The sequence below is a fragment of the Onychostoma macrolepis genome, chromosome 05, assembly GCF_012432095.1.
Source record: "Onychostoma macrolepis isolate SWU-2019 chromosome 05, ASM1243209v1, whole genome shotgun sequence".
NCBI classification, from domain to species: domain Eukaryota; kingdom Metazoa; phylum Chordata; class Actinopteri; order Cypriniformes; family Cyprinidae; genus Onychostoma; species Onychostoma macrolepis.
This window is the reverse complement of record NC_081159.1, coordinates 27,720,237-27,742,683: the sequence shown is the minus strand read 5'-3', so window position 1 is coordinate 27,742,683 and position 22,447 is coordinate 27,720,237. Positions and strand designations below refer to the sequence as shown.

General features: G+C 37.0%; 1 protein-coding gene across 7 annotated transcripts in view; it reads right to left on the bottom strand.

Annotated features, from left to right (window-relative positions):
- Positions 1-6,078: 6,078 nt before the first annotated feature.
- Positions 6,079-22,447, bottom strand: part of pisd (phosphatidylserine decarboxylase) — a 36,642-nt gene continuing 20,273 nt past the window's right edge. For 2 of the 7 annotated variants that reach the window (XM_058775522.1, XM_058775520.1), the window contains exons 2-8: positions 21,158-21,627; positions 16,342-16,507; positions 13,601-13,837; positions 13,107-13,245; positions 11,721-11,870; positions 11,345-11,505; positions 6,079-6,381 (exon numbers count right to left, since the gene is read on the bottom strand). In XM_058775522.1, the coding sequence (XP_058631505.1) occupies positions 6,157-6,381; positions 11,345-11,505; positions 11,721-11,870; positions 13,107-13,245; positions 13,601-13,837; positions 16,342-16,507; positions 21,158-21,360 (1,281 nt within the window). In that variant the 5' untranslated portion in view covers positions 21,361-21,627 and the 3' untranslated portion in view covers positions 6,079-6,156. Of the gene's footprint in view, positions 6,382-11,344; positions 11,506-11,720; positions 11,871-13,106; positions 13,246-13,600; positions 13,838-16,341; positions 16,944-21,157; positions 21,631-22,447 lie in introns of those variants that run through there. The other 5 variants (XM_058775519.1, XM_058775525.1, XM_058775524.1 and 2 more) reach the window with 5 other exon arrangements.

The window sequence follows — 22,447 nt, the reverse complement described above, 5'->3', positions numbered from 1 at the left end:
TATGACATAAACTAACAGTAGTGTTTTATTCCAAATACAAGCAGTCACTTGTTTTGTTCATGAATTAATCGATGTCTTTGAACGATTCAATGACACACTCAAACACGCATGAAAACACGAAATACGCGATAGATGCGCGTTTGTGCGGCTCTCTCTCGCGCTGTATGACGTGACAGAACTAGTTGTCCAGTCCGGTTCCGTTCCGTTCACACAGCGCGTGAGTTCCGAGAATGCGGTTGTGAGTCCTGAACTTTTACGGGTGTGAGTTCGGTTTCAGAATGCGGTTGTCACACCCGTAAATAACCGAACGGTGTGTGAACGTAACCGTATTTAAGGACTCAAATACAGGACTGACAACCGTATTCCGCTGCTGTGTGAACGTGACCTGCAGAATGCGTCTCTGAATCCCCATCACTAATGTCAGTCCGCTCAGCCAATCAACTAAAGGCCCTTTCACACCAAGGAAGATTACCATAAATAAAAGGTTTTAATAATTATGTTATTATAACGAAGGATATGGTTTTCAGAACGACAGCCAATCAGAATCCACCTGACTTTCAAGCATTTAAAGTGGGAGATCATACAACAGCAGTGTACTTAAATAAACAGAACATTGTGCGTTGATGTGGACGCCAAAATAGTCATGGCTCTTAGTTTGAATGGGTTTTATTGTATTTTTTTTTTTTTTTTTTTTGTAAATCGTTTTGTCATACAATAGTTAAAACAATGAAATACATTTTCTTTCCCCAGGAATATTCAATAAAAATCTGATATTTGGGACCAGTTATGTTTCAACAGTTTTAACAGACTGAAACTGGAACCGAGGCTCTTGATTACTCATTTTTGACTTGCTTCTCCAGCCTGACACCATGAACATCTCTCTTGAGAACCCCTATGGTGACGTCACCATCCCTCGTGCCAAACTGCGGGATCCGGCTGATTCCAGCACCATCATCATGAACCCAATGGCCTTGGAGAGCACCTACAACAACCGCAACTCTGCCTTAAACCCCTACAGCAGCTTCAAAACCCCAGGCGAGAACAACGCCTCAAGTGTGCCAGTTTATGGAGAAGCCAGGAACGGCAGCCAGAACCCCCCTCCGGCTTACACGGTGAGGGAAAGCGACGAGCAGGTGGGACGCTGCTACGCCTGTTGCTGCCGCTGCCGGAGGAGGAAGTGAGACTAGATTTACCCTGTGACGCAAAGGATTATGGGCTTACAATTTGGAACCACCATTCCACCTCCCAAATTTTGGAAGCCAAATGCTATGCAGTTCTAAAATGAGTGGATTTTTGGGCTCCTTTAGCTATTACATAAACCTGGAGATCATGCTGCGTTTGGACAAAACAAGAGCTGACCTTCTGTGACTGCACCAAAACCTATTATATTAAATATTTACATTTGGATTACATCATTGTTTTGTTAAGTTGGCACAGTTAAGTTCAGCTGGACTGCTCCTACTGAACCACATTAAAGCAGCCTTACCTTTGTGTGCCTCAAACAATGGCATGCTTAGATATTCCCCTTCATTTTGGCGTCACCCAATTGCTCCCATACACTTACTTAAAATAACAAAGTTATTCGACTAATGTTTTGTTGTTAATGGAGTGTTTCTATAAATTTATAATGAGGTTAAACGGGTTTTATTGGTGCACACAGAGGTGGGCTCTCTTCATGTCCCGGGGGACTTCAAGTTTCTTTAGGTTTTTGAGCCACACCCTGACATGCCGTCTGACACAAGTGACTGAAACTTGAGGAAGAACCCTTGTTCTTTTTCAAATGGATACATGAAAAGACACTGTCAACTTTTACTGTGTAATGAGTGTTGTCCCATCCGAGTTTCTATTGAACGAGCTTTTCTGGTTACTGTAGACATACCGCTGACACATTGTGTCTAGGATTGCCAAAGAGACTATTTAGTGCAACATAAAACCCTTATAGTAATAATCGTATATGATTAAAAGCAATATTATGGTAGTTAATACAACGGGGCGTGAACAGTTTTTTTTTTTTTTTTTTTTTGACCATAAGACTGTGAGCCTGACTGTAAATATGATAAAATATGCCAACCAAAATATTTTGAATGTCTGTATATGTTAGGCACGATGATCAATATATTTTTTGATACATAAAATCACCTTTGTCTCTGTAAACAACTGTTTTCAACTCATTTTACTAATGAACTACAAGGTTGGCTCAGTCAGTCTCTGTGACGACAAATTCTTTCTAGCTGAGTAAAGGCAGTATTATCAGACAGCAACTGAACCGGTTTGGGACGTAGTGCCCTAAGAGCAAGTTCCTGGAACAAATACACGTGGAGTCCAGATCTGCCGGTTTAAAGGTGTATAGAAACTTTGTTACCTGGAATCTCAAGCACTACAGTATTTCCAGTATATAGAGTTAACGTTATCCAATATTGTCATTAACCTTTAAACTTCAATTAGATTTTAGATTTATTTTCAGCATAGCGCCAGAGGGTTCATGTAAAGTTAACCAAAGGTTTGCAAAGACATGGGGGAGAGAGTCGTAACCTTTGAAACATAAAATATTCTTTTTCATTTAGAAATCTGTTGATGATAACAGATTTCATTAATTACTGGGAAGCTCTACCAGTATTTTAATAGTTTAAATTTACAGTTAAAGTGATTATACATTGTCTTAAGACTTTTGCATATTGCAAATGTCTATTTAATTATCTTTACTTTCAAACTATTCCCCTTGAAGAAAAAAATACTAACCATAGAGTTATTGTGCAAAACAATCATAAATTCATATTGGATCTCATTCTAACAATTGTTTTTTTTTTTAAATTATTATTTATAAAGTTTTATCACAACTGTTACTGTAGTACGTTTTATTTTAGGCCGAAACTATGAGTATTGTGATTTTTGTAAGGCTACTTGTCACTTAAGCCGTCACTAGGTAAATTGAATGCAAGGTTAAGATAGCATGTGAATGCACTGATGTAAACAAAAACGAAAATATCTGACTCTAAACACAGTAAGAGGAAATTCTAGGACAAATAAGTATTATGAATGTTTTGTCAGTGCAGACTCCCAGTACCGTCGGCAGGGGGAGATAAAAACTCGCAATTGTAATAAAATAATATTTTCTTCCCTCTCGAGTGCGAGTAAGAAAAGAAGTCGCATTTTTTATTTACACCCTTTCATACTATGACCTTAGAATATATAGCTACAGATAGGCTATTATATTGTGTTTTGATACTGCTACCTTCTAAATACTGTTTACCTGAGAGGGTATAGAGTACACAAACAACACTATTTTTGTCTTTATTTTACATTATATAAACTTAGGCTGAAATAGTTACGGGTTAAAATATCAATATTCATTCATTCATTTAGCTGTCTTTAATTCACCGAGTTCACAATTCAGCTTGATTCACAAACTCATTTTTTTTTTTTTTTTGTCATTTTCAATTTATATGATGTAAGACTGTATTTATAATAATTATGTAAATAAATATATATAGTTAAGCTATATTGTGCAAAATCATCACGATACTGCATCTCATTCAAAAAGAATCTTTTGTGAATTTTTTTTTTGTAGTAATTTTTGTTGACGGTGATGGCGGCTACGTTTACAGTTTTACAAAGGAGCATAGGTATTTTGGGCTGAAAATATGGTTATGATTTTTGTAAAGCTAATAGACGTTCGTTGTTAATATGGCTCCTGAAAATTAGGGTAAATTGAACGCAGCTGTTAGGATAGCATGCATGGGGACACACCAATGTAAACAAAAAGGACATCTTCACACGCGGTCTAGGACGAACGAGATCATTGATTTGGTTCTCACGATATTACATTTGTTTAGTCACTACAGACTTAGAGCCAGTGCGGGGAGCGCTTATTAAAATTCAACCTTCAGAAACCTCATTTTAGCCTACAGTACAGACAGAAGGAAAGCTGAACAGAGTTCCTCTGCTGTGGTGCACTGTAGAGTTAAAATAATGAGTTCGAATTAGTGAAGCGCGGTGTGATTGATAAACTTACTGGCATCTTCTGGTCTCTTTCTTCACATGAAATGCTTGCAGAACAACGCATCACCGGTGTCGTGCATGATATGCTGGATTTAATCTAAACCTATTTTAATACGTATTTTTATTGACCTAATTATTATACAATACTATTACCTGGTAAAATTGATATAACGTAATTTGTAGTTTAATAAAAATGACTTTGACACACTGTGGATTAAGAACTGCAAAAATTTATATCATGAACACTTTTTAAATGACCAGATACCGTAACCATTTAAACCTAAAATGTATAAAGTTTATATAAGAAAATCATGTTGTTTGTCAACTATTTATTCGAGAAGGTAGCTATGAGGATGTATTCTACCACAATTACTATCGAAATGGTGCCGTTTGTTATAACTATCATTACCAGGGGAACTGGTACAACTGTAGTAGTTTAGTCAGTGTTCGACTGGTTAAAGCGCGCGGCTCTGGAGAAGAACCGAGAAGCTTCCGGAAGTGAGCAGGCGGCGCGCGCGAGGTGAGAGTGGGGAGGGTCGCGTGGGCTTCCCTTCTAGAAGCTTCTCCTCCTCAATAATACGGCTGCGGGTGACATTATTTTTCAAAAGTACAAATATCCCACACAATCTTTCTATTAAATAATAAAACTGTGCATCTTAAATGAGAATTAAATAATTTTAAATGATACGGTTCATGATTCAGCACTTTTAAAGTATCTCTGACATTTTAATCCATATTCCGCTGAGATTGTTCATTATTAATCAGGCTTACGTAATGATAAATGACTTTCCTCAAATACCTCGGTCAGATTTATCCTTTTTATATTACCCATGTATAAATATACAAACTGTCCTGAGAAGCTTACTGTACTAATCCACCACAAACTGTGTAACTTATAAAACAGTACGTGGAATGTTAATATCTTTAAAAGTTATGAAATCTGCCAAATGGGGGAGCTATTGCAGGCAAAACATTACAATGATGTTATCAAATGATAATACCAAATATCACAATTTTATGCACACAACATTTTAAATAACCTTCAAAATTTATTTATGACATGTTTCTTGCGCTCTGAACTAGTTTGAAATTAATGTCTATGTTACATGAATTGAATTAACAAGACTTTTCTCCAAAAGAAGTGTGGCCCAGTGCACAGAAAAGTCCAGTGTTTTCAACACATTCAAAGCAAAATTTCCAGAGTCCTTCCCCTAATCTTCATACACACGTGTGGTCCAGATTAGGGGGGGTCCGGAGGGTCTTTATCCTTAGCTCAGGGTGTAGAACTGTTGAACTTGCCGGGTGCTGGTTAATAAAAGAAAAGTCCAAGAACGAAAAATATAAGCCATAAGATCACAAGAACTTGATTCATATCAAAAGGGCGAAAAAACAAAACAAAAAAACGTGTTAGTAAAAATATATCTTGTGTTTTGGCACTAATCAAGTTGAGACAGTATAATACTTAACATTTATCTCCCAACTAATTGCTAGACCAACAAACAAAGGCATAATTCAATGCCAGAGAACAACGGCAGTGATAATTGTCGCCTGTCTTTTCCAAATCTCGCTCTTAGTGAGTAAATGTGGCCAAGATTTTACTGTCAAAATGGCTTGCACCTTCGTGAAGAGCAAAAGTTGGACGGAGAGAACGGTTTTAAAGATAAGCATTGTGAAATACGAAGGTACCAAATAGTGATGGCCTCTCATATATCCCAGTGCTTGTGGAGTTAGCTGTGGAAGTCCTGAACTCTTCAAACCCTTCACACAGGTTGACTCAAGCCAAAGGCAATATGGGCTAACACAAAAACAAAACAATCATTTTACTTAAACAAAATAGAAAAATAATTTAGAGCCCAAAAAAAATTCAGGATGGCATTTCATGGTAAACAAATACTTTACAACATGATGGTCTAAGCTTTGCTTATTTTACAACATCAACAAAAAAATACCCCTACATACCCTAATAAAATGACTATGAGAACCCAATGGCAATAATGCAACAGTGGTGGTTGATTGAGTACATATGAACACACATGTATCTCAGTTTAAACAGAGTACATCTCTGCAAATGTGAGTGTATTAGTTTTTGAGACCCTGAATGCATCTGCACACAGATTAGCGTGTCCATCATCAGATTCCGTTCCCCTCTCGCAGGCGTTACATTGTCCCGAGAGGTTCTCCAAAACGGATCTTCTGGCCTGCTTTCAAATTAAAGGTAAAATCTCGTGGAGCTTCGAATAACAGTACAATAGTGGAGCCCAAGTTGAATTCGCCCAGGTGTTCTCCTTTTCTCATGCTGACACCTTCCTGGTTATTATTTGTTACGTAGCTGAAATCATTGTAAGTTCCTTTGCTGTATCGAGGGTTGTTGGTGCGGAGCTCCTAAAGAGAGAAAAAAAAACACTTGTTATTGTAACTACACTACAACCAAATGGTTTGCCTTTCCAAATCTGGTACTTATAACAGATGGGCAACCTCTCTATTTATTTCATTAAAAATCAAATCCAAATTCATTAGATTTAGGGAAAACATGCACTTAAAGAAAGAAATAAAATCCAAATCCATTAGATTTAGGGAAAACATGCACTTAAAGAAATAAATAAAATCCAAATCCATTAGATTTAGGGAAAACGCACTTTAAGAAATGTGGTATTATGAAATAAGCAGGGTCACGATTCTGAGGTCGCATCCTGCTACTGAAATAGGTGTCACTACCATCTACTTTCAAACACTCATCTCACCCATTAACCCACATTGTTACACAAGCCCACTACTGTCTAGTGGTCTGATTGTGGCCCATTAGGAATGAGGCCAAATCCACTCTTAGCAGTGTAGCTCAATATTCTGCTAATGCTGAATGCTGAGAAAATATATCATATGCCAACAAGAGTGATTCTGCGGCAATTCAGAAATTAAACCATATAGACCACAATATACTTCAATCAAAACAACTGGGCCCTCACTTATCAACAGTGCACTGAAAATGTTCTATATTTTGTCCTATGAATGAAATTTAGAATGTGTGCAAGTACAAAAAAAATCTCTATTATTAAAATGCGCGCATGCGGTTCTTATGCACACCAGTAAGTAATCATTGTTGATAAATCCTACATTTTCTTAAGCACCACGCTCGTTCACGTTCATGGTCACTGGCATTCAGAAACGCCTCCAATGAACCATATATGGTGACAACACCTTCCTTTATAAATCACGTGAATGTATATGTCCTCACTGAAATCATGGCAAAGCAAGCGCTACTGACTGAGAAGCCATTCTGGGCTCTCATTAAACAGATCAGCGTGGTCTTTGAAAACGCGTTTCTCTGCGCAGCGCATGGTTTGCTGAATCTTCCAGCAAAGAGAGATAAGCCACGACACCAATTACGCAAATGTCTAGCTTGAACTATGAAATTATTGAGTATTTGCAATTAAAGGACACACGGCGGCACTTTCTTTTTGTATCATCACCATTTTACCACTAGATTCTCTGCGTAAGCGTACTCCGAGTTGTGCTTATATTTACAGATATTCCTACGTATAATTACAAGTTGGTAGATCCCACACTTTGCGTGAAACTGTTCTTACGCACACATATGTGCATACGCACTGTTGATAAATGAGGGCCCTGGTGTTACATAATTTTAAACAAAGCATACTCCATTTGACAGTGAGTGCAAACATATGTGGTCAACACGTGCACTAGAAAGATTCATCGTTGCCCAGCATCTGCGCTATTTCTGCCTAGAAGTTATGCCGATAAAAATGTCTTTACACATTTAACCTAGAGTTATATTAGTGGTATAAGAGGTACTCTTAACCCACGAACACATGCACTCGTCAACTCGGGCGTCTGTTGATGTTGTCTCCAGTAGTTTGTTGTTGCAGTTCCGTCTCTTTTTCGACAATGGACTGGCACATTGTTGCTACTTTGTGGACCAACTAATTATTGCAAAAAAATTCAAGGCACGTGTGCGAGTTGAGCATTCACAAATGCAAAGTTAGACAAATCAGGATGTGTGCACACAATACACACTTACTATGCTGATTACTAAATTTACATTGTACACGCACTGTACACACAACCTAGCATTTGCATAAAACTGAAATGACATCTTTTGAAGAATGTTCACGCTACTCTTTTTCCATTAAACCTTCCGCTAACTGTCGTGCATGTGTTCACAAGAGAGAGCCGCTCCAGCAGATGACATAGGCCTTCTATTGGACTACTGAATATCAGCACCCATTCATCGCCAATATAAAGCTTGGAAAAGTCGGGACATTTTTAATATAACTCCAATTATATTCGTCTGAAAGAATAAAGTAAATAAAGAATAAAGCCTGTCTGAGTAGTTTCATTTAAAGAATTGCTGCTACAGCTTTTAAAGCAGTGCATTTCAATAATGCTGGACAAATCATCTTCTGTGATTAATGTTCCTGTTTTCATGTAGAATCCACAGGTTTATTTGTGAGATGTTATTGAGAGATTAAAGTATAGTCGGTTGCTGATTTTTTTGGTGCTGCTTGTCCCTGTGAGCCCTTCAGACTGCTTTAAAAATAGTTGCAGTACAAAAATGGCTCAACAAACAGCTGGATACCATGAACTAGATGTTGCACAACCACAGTATTTCTAATCAAACAGCTATGAACTTTTGAACGAGGAGAATCACCCGGTGAGTCAAAGCGCTCGGGATACACTGAAATACATCATTCTGCCTTTAGGATATGCATAAGTGGTTTTGCTGCAATGTGTATTGGAGCTTTTCACAGACAGTATTCTACTGTAGAAGATCACAGTTATTTAGGTCACGCAAAGAGCAAAGACTGAATTTGCAGATTTTAATATTAATATTTCAGTCTGTCTCACAAAGTTACTGTATTGTATGTCATCAGAAGACTTGGAATATGTTTTTGTCATATGCAATAAGAGATGCTTGGAGACATGAGTCTAAATATTTTATGTTCTACATAATGATAAATGTTCTAATAAATGATAAGCAAATTAAAGTTTTTTAACCTTGTAAAGCTTGTCATATTTTATATGTACATTTCTAGGGACACTAAATTAAACATGATCAAAAATTAAAAGGCTTTTTATTATAATTGTAAAAATGACCCTCTTCAGTTTGTGGTTCACATATTTTTTCTTTGAAATCCTTACTGAAATGTAAACGTTATATTGTTAGTAATATTTCAAAATGAACACTTATTGGACTGAAGCAACTTAATCATCCATTCTATCATTTTTATTAGAAAAATCAGTATCAAATATGATATATCAGGCTTTTAAGGAACGTTTATTTGTACATCTCTCAATCATTGTATTGCACTGTATAACAAAAACTACATAGCATTTTTTAAGATTTATTTTTGATGTTTATGCCTTTATTTCGATAGGAAAGTAGTTAAGACAGGAAGCGAAATGGAAGAGAGAGAGGGGGACAGGATCGGGAAAGACCCGCGAGCCTAAACTCAAACTTGTAGCGCCATTGTGCTTCAGGCATCCCATGTGGGGATAATTCTCCCTAATTCCTCTTTTTCATCTTTTAAATTTCCTTTCTAAAATAGCCTATTGCTTATATACACTCAGAAAGTCTTCTAGTTTTGTGGACATTCACACAGAGATCAGTCATTAGTCAGGTGGCTACAGCATTTGATCACTGGATTTACAGAAATCATTTCAGGTTTAAGAAGTGTTTCAACTTTGCATCAACTACTGATGAACACGTTTATTTGAATTATCACTCAGTCGGTTATTTTGCCATGTATTACTTTGAAAGGTGTTTGTCTTCAAACACATTAAAATAAAATGCACAAATTCACAAACATTTTTGTCACCTGATCCTCTTTCTCTTAATATATTTTTATTTGAAATATTGGTAACACTTTACAATAAGGTTCATTAGTTAAACATTAGTTAATGTATTAACTAACATGAACTAACCATGAGCAATACATTTGTTACTGTATTTACTAATCTTCGCTAACGTTAGTTAATAAAAATACAGATGTTCATTGTTAGTTCACAGTGCATTACCTAATGTTAACAAGATTTTAATAATGTATTATTAAATGTTGAAATTAACATTAACAAAGATTAATAAACGCTGTATAAGTGCAGTTCATTATTAGTTCATGTTAACTAATGTAGTTAACTAATGAACCTTATTGTAAAGTGTTACCGAAATATTTTAATAAAGTAGTATCACAGTAGCATGTTCATGGTTTTCTGATGTTTGTTATGGTCATATGACATGCAGATAAACAAATAAAATTTATTTTTTCAGTAAGTGTTTTATTTTGATTCATTTTAAAATGGTTTATTTTAATTTAACATTATGATTTTATTAATTATTAGCTTTTCATTAAACTCATGAACCCCCTGCAGTTCCTTCACAAACCCAGTTTGGGAAACCTTGATATCATATGTGACCCTGGACCATAAAAATAAGGGTCAATTTTTGAAATTGAGATTTATACAGCATCTGAAAGCTGAATAAATAAGCTTTCCATTGATGTATGGTTTGTTAGGATCGGACAATATTTGAATACAACTATTTGAAAATCTGGAATCTGAGGGTGCAAAAAAATCTAAATATTGAGAAAATCGCCTTTAAAGTTATCCAAATGAAGTTCTTAGCAATGCATATTACTAATCAATAATTAAATTTTGATGTTTATGGTAGGAAATTTACAAAATATCTTCATGGAACATGATCTTTACTTACTGTACTAATGATTTTTGGCGTAAAAGAAAAATCAATCATTTTGACCCATACAGTGTATTTTTGGCTATTGGTACAAATATACCCCAGCGACTTAAGACAAATGGAATATATTTTCTTACTCTCTGTATTTTATATCAATATGGTACAAGATGATCCTATTTAAATCAATGTGAAAAATTAGGCCAAAAGTAATCTAAAAGTAGTCTGATTATAGTACCTAAAATGTCTAATGTAATGGATTACGCAACTGACTACAATATTTGTCATGTAATTTGGAATCAGTAACAGATTACAATTTGTAATTAATCTAGCCAGCTCTGTCGGTGCGCTGCCCACGAAGCTATTGGCGCCGACATCTACAGAGCTTTAATCATAAAAATTGTGAAATATTCTCCATATACTCCATATTCTCCAATACCATATTACATGAACCTTAACAGCTTGGTTAAAGTTTAATAAACTGGTCCATTTCAAAACATGTTATTTTTCTGACTATTATTTCATATGTCAGGTTTTAAAGGGTTATTATTAGGGGGAACTACTCCTTTAAACACTCATACTTCTGCAGAAGCTAAAAAAGAATAATATTTGTATTTTACTGCAGAGCAAAAAAGTTCTCACCTTGTCAAAATAGATGCGTATAGATCCCACATTTGTTGCTCCTACAGCCGTGAGTGAAAAGAAACCATGCGTCCACTCCCCACTCAAGACCACCCGCTCATTATGGCAGAAAAGTTCCTTGATCCAACGCGCAACTCCTGGGTTCACTGACATCAGAGAACCTATAATAAACACATACATATCAGACCACACTCTGTGCTTCAGCTACGTAACTACAAACTGATGGTATCGCTCTGCTCAGTCGCCATCAGATTAGAAAAGACGCTTATAACTTAAGCATACAAGACCTAAAGTCACTGTTGATTAATCTTTTAATAACAAATCATATTTTCAGAAAGCAAAGAGAAATAGAAAGAGAACATATAATGCTGCTGACCTGGGAAGTGGCGCCTGTGTGCCACCCTCCAGTCTGTAGGCGAGTGGAAGCAGTGGTAGTCACCTGGAGCCAGATAAACTACACAGTGAAACAACTCATTCCCCTCTTTAGTGACCAGGGCATCCTGGTATGTACCAGGGTCATCCTCATCTGAACATGATGGGAAAAAGACGAGAAAAATAAAAGTGATTATTTTCAACAACTGGTAGGAAAACCAATATGAAACATACTGGACAGTTAGTTTTTTTGTCCTCACATGGCCTATAAGCTTAGCATGATTTACCAAAGTAGGACATGTTCCTTGATGGTCAGATTGGTCAGACAAGATTTTAGGTTTAGGCACAGGTCTTTCGATATTCATATCAGTCTATAATTTCCCTTTGATTTCATCGTTCAAAAGTTTGGGGTCAGTCATTTTTTAAAAGAAATTAATACTTTTATTCTGCAAGGATACATTAAATTGATCAAAAGTGACAGTAAAGACATTTACAATGTTACAGAATATTTTATATTTCAAACAAACGCTGTTCTTTTAAACTTTTTTATTTATCAAAGAATCCTGAAAAACTCCTGAAATGCATCAACATATCTGTTTTCAACACTGACAATATAAAGAAATGTTTCTGGAGCGCCAAATCAGCATATTAGAATGATTTCTGAAGGATCATGTCACACTTAAGACTGGCTGCTTGAAATTTCAGACTTTGTCAAAAGAATAAATCACTTTTTAAAAATATTAAAATAGAAAAAGGTTTTACAGTTTTAAATTGTAATAATATTTCACTGTACTCTTGATCAAATAAATTCAACCTTGGTAAAAATAAGAGACTTATTCATTAAGAAAAATCTTGCAGACCCCAAACTTTTGAGTGTAGATTATACTTAGGGTACAAAGTACCACACTAAGCTTTTCCAGGTACTTGTTATATTAAGTCACTTGGCACAAAACATTTGAACAATACAGCTTCAGTGTTATAAATTTATTAGCAAAATTTGTTGAGGCATTAGAAATATGAAGTCAAAAATATACAATACGGGCTGTGAAGAAAGAAAACAACTCAATGTAAACCAAAATATTACATATGCAATTTTACTAGTTTGAAAATAAATCTGAAAATTCCTTATAAAGAAAACGAACTGGCTAATGTAATTAGCACCGCCTTAACTTTGCCAGTTGTGTGACAATCAGTACGTGTTATTTTCTGCTGACTGTGCAGAGTGCGTGCAAATTGATAAGAGTGAGTGATATTCTCCTTCCTGAAATTGTGATTTTTTACCAAGTCGAAAAAACTGCATTAAAATTAAACTGTGATGTTCCAGTATCAAAGGATTTCGATCCAGGAACATTGTCCTACTTGGTCAAATGACTATTTTAGTGAGACTTACTTCTGTTAGCAGATAAATTCTCGGTCCAGTTGTGCGGCCCGAGGAACGTTTCCAGTGAGTATGTCACTCCCTTCACCTGCTCGACCTCACAGTTCTTCACACGGCCAAAATGAAGGATCTTGCCATCAGCTGGACTGATCTGTGGAGCAAATGAACAGTCATAGTAAACTAAACTAGTCTGCAAGTATCTGTGTTGACATTGTTTATTTGGTACTTTTTCTGTATATTGTATTAAAAACCAACAAAGTAGCTGGAATATGCAAAATTATCAAAATGAAATAAATATTTCAGACACCATAATGAATATTTTGAGCAAATAAAAATATTCTAATAAATCTCCAAAATTTATAGCATTTAGTTCATATATTGGCTCAGCTGAATGAAAATTCTATTTACAAGCTTGCATGTGCACCCATTCTCTTGGGTTTGCATATGAATGAAAGTGAATGGGACAAAAAAATCTATCCCATCTACAGTTACAAACCCAGACTCACCACGCAGTGCGAGTCGCACACTGGTCGGACCTGAGGTTTGAGTTTGCGCCTAAAAAACTCGCCCAGGTTTCTGTAGTGCTGTAGATCCTCTATGGCCGCTTCCTTCATGTTGACTCCAAACGTCCATATATACAATCTGAAAATAGGTTTCCTTAACCAATTTGGCAGGTCCACCTGGTTCAAGCGACCCCAGGCTCTGGAGAGAAGTCTTGTGGGTATGGACTTGTAGATTGTAACCTACAACCCAAGAGACAGAGTTTGGAGACGCCATGCTCAAATATCTTATACACAAAAGTAAACATTTGAAGAAAGACAAGTAAACACATTTATTGATCTTCCACCTGCAAAGAAAACGTAAGCAATTGCCACTTTATTTCTTTATATATCATCTGCATAAAAATAAGTGAGTTTAGGTTTCAGCCAAAATGGTTTTGGAGAGCAGAAAACATTGACCGAAACAGATACATGACACCGTGAACAGCATATACAGTACTATGACACAATTATATTCGTGTTCAGTTTTTGACTAAATGAAAACCAAAATAAATTTTGGTTTCTGTAAAAAAAATAAATAAATAAAATTTGGTGCATTACTAATAAAAAAATTATATGTGCGTCAAACGCTTTTCGTCTGGCTATACTAATTTATATTAATGTTACATATGCAATTCACACACACAATGACTTGAACCTTTTCTGAATATTTTTAACAAACTGATTTCAAATTTATTCTGAGATTTTTTGGGGTGCATAAGGTAAAATCATAATGTTTTTTTTATTCATATAAAATAAGCAGTTTTGATAACATTTTACAAATATATATATATTAAAAAAAAACACTTTCATGTCAGTCATGCAAGGGAGAAAAAAACATAAGAGTTAATATAAGACAGGATCCCTGAAACCCTGGTGACCGTTGATGTAAAATTTCAAGTGGTGTGACTCACCATAAATGTAATGATAATTATGAATATATAATCAAAAAATTTAAAAAAGGATGTGTACACTCATCGTTAATGCAGGTGAGCATCTAAAGAGTTTTAAACCTGCTGTATCGAGTCCAGCACCTGCATATGGCTTTACCTCACCCGCTGTGCACCATGTGCTTCAGTGTTTGGATTCCTAGAGTGTTTAGATCAGTGTAGCTCGCTGATCGTTATTGATCTGGGCAAAAGGAATGATCCTAGATCAGTGTTACAGATAGTATGGAGGCTGATGCATGACAGGAACTGGCCTGAGTGTTCAGTGTAAGTGGATTACTGTAGTTAGCTTCAATCCCAGCTGACAGACAGGAGGCTAAATGTGGACACTCTCGGAGTCTTACGGGGTTGGTGGGTTGTAGATAATAGTTAAGGGTTTAACAAGCAGGAAGTGTAAGGTATCTGACCCAGAAAATACTCTTTAAGAACCAAAAGTGTGTCATTATATGTTCTCCTTTTTTTAACAGCAAATAAATATTATGCCAAGATTAATACATTTATACTAAGCTCAAAAAATGGTCAATTAATTACTTTATAAAATACCAATTTAAAATTCAAAGAGTTCACCTCCTAGAATTGTAAAATGTCAGCTCAATTTGTTGATTATCTGTGTACTATTATTTATTATTAGTTATAATAATGTATTACTATTATATTTAATTAAACTCCAGTTGCTAATGGTAATGGTTTTGTTTGCTTTATGTTGATTTGGCAATAGTTGAGATGCAAGTTTCTTTTTATTTTTCAGGTGCTGTGAGGATTATTAAATAACTATAACAAATAACTCCTTTCATTAAAGTACAATAACATTACAACTGAATGCTGAATAAGGTAAACGTATTAAAGCTATATACACTCACATATATACTCTTAGTATACTTATATAATTACTTATTAAATTAGAATTACTTATTACTTACTATACTATAGGGATGTCCTGATCAAGTTTTTTGTGCCCCCGATCTGATCCGAGTCATTGAATATACCAATCCGATACTTGTATCGGTACGTAGTGCACTTATGTTAAGTTACATACTTAAAATTGTATTATTGTGTAATGCAAATATTACTGGCTCTAATGATTAAGTAGATAAAAGCATCCGCTAAATGACTAAATGTAACGTAATGTGTACTACTATCAGTGTGTCAGTTATATATATACAAGATTTCATAATTCATGTATGTTATAAATATTTACATTAACAAACCAAACGTTTTTCTGTTTCTCTGTAACTTCCTGTCTGCCACTGGAGATACGGTATCTGCTTCAGAGCATCAGCATGGGCTGACTGGCAATTTTTTTGTGGGAGCTGAACAATAGTGGTGTCAGAACCACCGTGGCACGATGCCCTCGACTGGGTCTAGAGACAAAGTGTTCCTCAGTTCAGAGCTGCACCGTGGGACAATGGCTCTTTTCACACGAGTCCCAATGGAGCTCAGAGCTCAGCGGGTCCATATGCAAGCAGCCATCTGCTGATAGCAGCAGCACTTTTTGCTGACCTCACATCAGTTTTGTAGCTTCCTTTCTTCTCTGGGTTATAAATGAAAAGAACTGATCCCAAATCAGGGTTATTTAGGGCATTATTCCTTAATGATTCCAGTAACATTTCCTAAAATCATAGACAAAATCCCAAATGGCCATTATACACTGATTACTCACTGATGGATGGCATTTATGTCTCTGGATAGTGAGATTTTGCAAACTCAAACACACACAACATCAGTTTGTAGGCTCTATTTGTCGCTTCCACCTGTACTTACTCTGCTTGTGGGCCTCCAGCCAACTTTGGCAAGAGGTTTGAGTGCTCCAAAGGGCAGGATGTAGTAGAGGATGGACAGAGGCCATGAGCGAAGGCGAACAGTAGGCCGGGACATGCAGCTCAGCTGGCCTAGTCGCCGCCGCAGGGCCAACTGTGGGAACTGCAACCTGCACAACACATCCGTGATGCCAAAGTGCACAAAATACCCAGGCAGACACATGTGAAAAATAAAGAAGGTGGAAATGAAAGATATATGTGCAGATGGTCTAAATGTTGTAGAGCAGGGGTGCCCAGTCCTGTTAATGGAGATCTACCTGCTGCATAGTTCAGTTCCAACTATGCTCCAACCAGTTTGTAATTATCTAAGGTTCTTGAAGATCTTTTTTAATTGGTAATTGGATAGCTATGGAGCTAAACTGTGCCTGTAGACCTTCAGGAAGAGGACCGAGCACCACTATTATAGAGTGAATCTCAAGAAACCAGTCAAGACCATTTCCAGATCATATTTCACCCTAAAAATCTGGAGAAAGAAGGAAGAATTGTGTGGTTTTGGGGTGGGATGATTTATATGCGTGTTCAGTGAAAGACAATGGGAGTGAAAACCTGCTGGAAAAAAAAGTATTTCTGCAGTTCCATTTGTTGACAATAAATGACAGAAAATTACAAACTTTTTTACATATTCATAACCAAGCATGTATTTCCAAAACTGTTATTACCTCAATGCATTAGAAAATCATTCAATTAAACACAAATATTAAATAAATATAATTATGTTCTTGACAATCATATTTGTCCACAATTGTCATTACCTTAAAAATAATATTAATATTATTAAATTGAATTTTATATTATAAAATTATAATTTATTTATTATTATTATCATAATTACAGTTAATATTATTAAACTAAATACAAATATAATTACATTAAATACATTCAAATAGTCATGTATTTGTATAATTGCAGTTCAGTGAAAATTACTTCGATATTAGTACAATAATGAGAATAACCATTGAGAATAATAGGAATTACAAAAGAAAAAAAGTAAAATGTTTAAATTTGAAAATGTAATTTTCATGAAAATGTCACAATGCCAAAAAAAAACCCCACCACATAATGGTCTAAGAAACACAAGTCTTTTTTTTGTAATAATTTCTTGTTTCTTATTAATTTTAGGGTGAAATGTTACCTAATCATGTTTTCTTGAGATTCTTGAATAATAATAGAAAGGAGGAAGGAAAGATTTATAAACATGCAGAAACATACACACAAGCCCACTCACACATACCAAAGACCAAACACAAAGACGCCCATACAGAATACAATAAACAGCAGAAGATAAACGCTAGAAAAGATTCTTGAGATAGGAAAGAGACAGAAATAGCAATTCTCCACTTTACAGTAAATCTAACCTCATGGTCGTTCACACTGCTTCTCTTGACCACACTGACCATATACTCCTTTCAGCTCAATTCCACTTACATCAGTCTAAGCGAAGGCTGCTTTCACCTGCTTAACACCTTTAGTCTCATTTAGGGTTTATCGTCACCTTCCTGCTACACTTGCACTAGAAATGGTACATGAGGACAAATACATGACCAGAGGCCTGGGCCAGTCTCAAAAAAAGGCCACATTTTAATCAACATAAACCTATTTAACCAATACGAACATGCATGTTTTTATGGGTCATGCCGAGTGGGACGCTTCCACAGAACTACTGAAGTCATGAGGGATATCCGCCAGTAATCTTTTTTTAATTTTTTGTGTTCATTGCACTATTTTTAGCACCTGTGTGGGTGGATAACATTCCAGATCAACATAACTGTTAGGCGAACGGAACGGCACATGCAAAAATATTGCACCTCTAATCTGGTCCTGTCGATGGAACGCGTTGTCTTGTTTGGCTAGAACTGCTCGCTTTTTATTAAGAATGACACTAAGAGCTACTGCTTCTGGCTAAAGTGAGATTAGCTTTACTGTGTCAGTAAAGTGGGTCATATTTGGCCCTGAAAGTGATGACACAGCACCAGCGATGTTGACAGCTCCCATCCAGGGCTGCAGCTACGCAGGCTATCTATAGAATATAATACTGTGTCCACCCTAATCAGGATGAAACCCTGTTCTGACCTGTGGACAGAGGAGACTTAGCCATAGAAGGCCAACACAAACACTCAATGTGTCACCTGACTTTGCTCACAATGCTGCACACCAGAACATCTTTATTTTGACCCTTTCAAAATGTACTATCCAATAATCTCTGTTTGAGAGATCAACATTTTCTTCATGCTCAGGGCGAGTAATCAGATGGTAATAAAGTGTATTGACGACAAAAACTATAGCAACACTAGCTCACGCCAGGTTTGTCGGGTTCAGTGGGCAACCTTTTGGTGCCTGGGCTACATTATTTCCCTTCACAATCTTAAAGCACATTGACCTGTTGTGCGTCATCATAACAGCATCTGACGTGCAGGCCTCTCGCACAAAGGTGTAAATTTTTATTGCTCTTACTCTAAATAGACAAACCGCGGTAGGCATAATATCGAACCATATTCTGGAGACCAGTCTAGTCACAGCTCTGGTATGAGCAAATGTAAATAGTGATGCTCAAAGTCCTTTGTAAAAGAAAGCGAGTCCACTTGGCAGCCATCTTAACGGCCCCAAACAGAAACTTCCAGTTAAGTACAGCTTCTACGTATTTGAAAGGTTAAAGACTCAAATATCTGAAGCTGTTTGTCAATGTAACATTAAAATAACATTGCCTCATGCCTCTACCTAAAACTCCATAAATGTACTTATACATACAATTCACTGCAGTTTCCAAACACTAGTGGCAGTAGTGATGATTAATAGCAGTAGATTATTAATTTGTAAACTAACTCATTTTGATGTTGGCATCAGAAAATGTTCTATATGTATGGCTTTTCTAACATAGTAAACTTGCTCGATAGCTTGCGTTGCAGAGCATATATGTAAGAGTCCCATGAAATAGGAGAGCTCAAAATCTTGTGGAAGCAATCTAAAATTGCAGGGTTGCTTCAGCAAATGCGTTTGTATTTCATGTTTGCTTTTGTTAACACTACTGGTTAAGTTTAACGTAGGGTTAAGTCTAGATAGTACATTATTTTCAATCACGATAGAGCATTCACCTTTTAATGCCACTCAGCGAACATTTAATTTTGGTACTGCTGCAAAAAGGTTGCCAGATTTACATTCATCTGACATTTACGTTCATGTTCAAAACAGACAATTCACTTTTAAAATGTTGCGAAATGTGCAAGAAGCAATGTAATATAATTTTGCATAAATTATGCCATGGGCATGTTTTCCAGTGTGCCTGGGTTGGTAATACTGGTATTGTATGTTACACTTCTTTAACTCAATTAATACAAACATAGCTGTATTTTTAGGTCAGTCAATGAATACGCATGAGCATTCAAATGTAAACAAACAGGTAATGCCTCTATGAAAAAAGCGTTTAGCACTTTAAACTGTGAAGCATGATTGCATAATGTTTAATATGGCCTATAATTAGGCAGCATCCTACCTTCTGCTCACATTTATTTGTTATAAATATTATTTGTTAATATTACATTTAAAAATTCCACCTAACTTGTCCTGCACCTGGCAGAAAAGCATTTCTGCATAGCAGTAAAAAAAGACAAAAGGCTTACATTGAAGTTTGGATTTAAGCCAATACAGAGGGCTCTTTTCACTTGGGACACTAAGCAACCACGTAGAAGACCATAGCAACGTCCTAGAATCACAAAAGAAACTTTGCCGATGCCACCAACACTCACATTTTCTTGAAAATGCAAAATCTAGTTTCCTTTGTCATAACATTTTATGACATTATAACACAACCTAACAATGAACCTGGTAGCCTGTGTTTAGCAGCTCCTCTGTGCAAATGTTGTTTCCATCCTATAGCTTCATTTGTAAAAGAGCTGTGCAAATGCCTGGTATAACCTTTCACATTAAACACTTTTAGCGCTGTGCATTATGTAACCTCATTCTAGCGGTTGGCAAATCCAGTTAAGATGCCAAAGTGTGCGCTGCGCCCTAGTACGCATAAACGGCTCGAAACAATGACTGTGGGTTTTTATGAGAGCTTTCAGTCATCAGGTTATCATTCAATTGAATTTAGAGCGTTTCTACCCCTCCCCCATCCTGTCCAGAGCAGATGAATAGCCATCGAAGAACCTTGCAGTTCAACAGCTATTCACAGTGCATTACTCAAACTGCGGAGGCTGTTTGAGAGCTCATGATTGCAACCAGTAAAAAGACAACGTAAAGTCTTCGGATTCTTTCTCTTTCACACACTCTCTGTCCTACATAGCCCCCCTTGTTTCTTCAATGCAGGCACATATTGGCCAATCACTGGCTGAATCTGAGCCTCCCTCCGCTCTTTGCATCTTTCGCTCACTCAAGGGGAACAGCATCTGCTCCGAGTAGAGCTATGCAAATGGTGTGGATTGTATTGGATGGAGAGTGCTAGCAACAGTCTAATGTTACGTCGCAATTAGGCCAAACACGATCGTCAGGACAGTGACGGGGGCTCGTCCGGGGGGACTGAGTCCCGTCACATAAACTCACTGCACACTGATTGCCCCTCTGCAGGATGGCCCAGTTCGTGCAAGGTCTCTGTAATCCCCTCTCGCTCGCCCACTTTCCAGCTCTGCTGATCCTTCAATTGTCCTCTCTCACTCAGAGTGCGCTGACAACAACCGTTCTAGATCTGACCAGCAAAATACACCGTCATCCACACACATTCCCAGCCTGAACTACGTCCTAGCATGTCACACACTCCTTGCCGGTACCTGAATCGGCTCCGGTGGCTGAGCTGAGACGGGCCCCCCGGGGCTCCAGGGCCTCCCGTGCCGGCGTTGTTGGCGCCGTGTGCGGGCTCCCCTGTTGCTCCCGCTGAGGAGCCCGGCGGACGGAAACGCCGCACATTAACCCTGACTCTGTGGAGATTGTAGCAAGAGGGAGAGCTGTGCAAAGACCTGCAGCATCTCACCATTTCCCCGTAGCGCTCCGCACTGGCCCCTTCTGTTTCTGCTGCTTCAGACTCCCCTGACACATGATCACTGTAGAGGGATTAGTGCGTATGGCAGGCTTTAGCCCTCTCTCACGCTCACTCAGTCCGTCTGGCCCGGTGGTTTTCCGCTGCAAAGCTTAAAGACCGGCCCTCACTGCTCGTCACGTGTGGGTTGCTTAACTGCGATTGGTCAGCCGGAGGATGAGTCCACCTTCTCTTCTAAGCCGCTGCTGAATTCAAGGCCTGGTGCTGCTGGGAAGGCGGCGATATGAAAAGGAGGAGGAGAGGGAGGGGTTTGTATACAGACAATCCTGTCAGCATGTGCTCAGTTGATTCTGAATTCCATCTATGACCCCATCCCCCTCTCTCTCTCTCTCATGTCTTTCTCAACTGAAGGATAAAGAGCAACGAGCTCCCAACTGTTATGACAAACGATTTCTGATCTCAAAATCACTTTCTCTACAAAGTCCACTGCATCAAAAAATCCTAAAAATACAGTGGATTTACTTTAACTTACTTTTTATTTTAAGAATATTCAATTCTGCATGTTCTATAAAACAGTTTAGTACAGCAACAGTGTGTAAGAAAATCTAAGAGTGCATATACCAATTTATTTAAATTATATTTTCATTCATATCAATATCACTCTATTTGTTACATTATTAATAACAATAATAATAAAAATTACACACACACGTACATATCTTTTTAAATATATTTTACAACCCCAATTCTGGAAATGTTGAGACGTTTTTGAAATTTGAATAAAATGAAAACTAAAAGACTTTCAAATCACATGAGCCCATATTTTATTCACAATAGAACATAGATAACATAAATGTTTAAACGGAAAATTTACACACTTATCCACTAAACGAGCTCATTTCAAATTTGATGCCTGCTACAGGTCTCAAAAAAGTTGGCACAGGGGCAACCAAGGGGTGAAAAGGCAAGAAATTTTGAAAAGATTCAGCTGGGAGAACATCTAGCAACTAATTAAGTTAATTGACATCAGGGCCCGTATTCATGAAAAATCTTAGTGTTAACAGTTGCTCCTAATAATAAAATT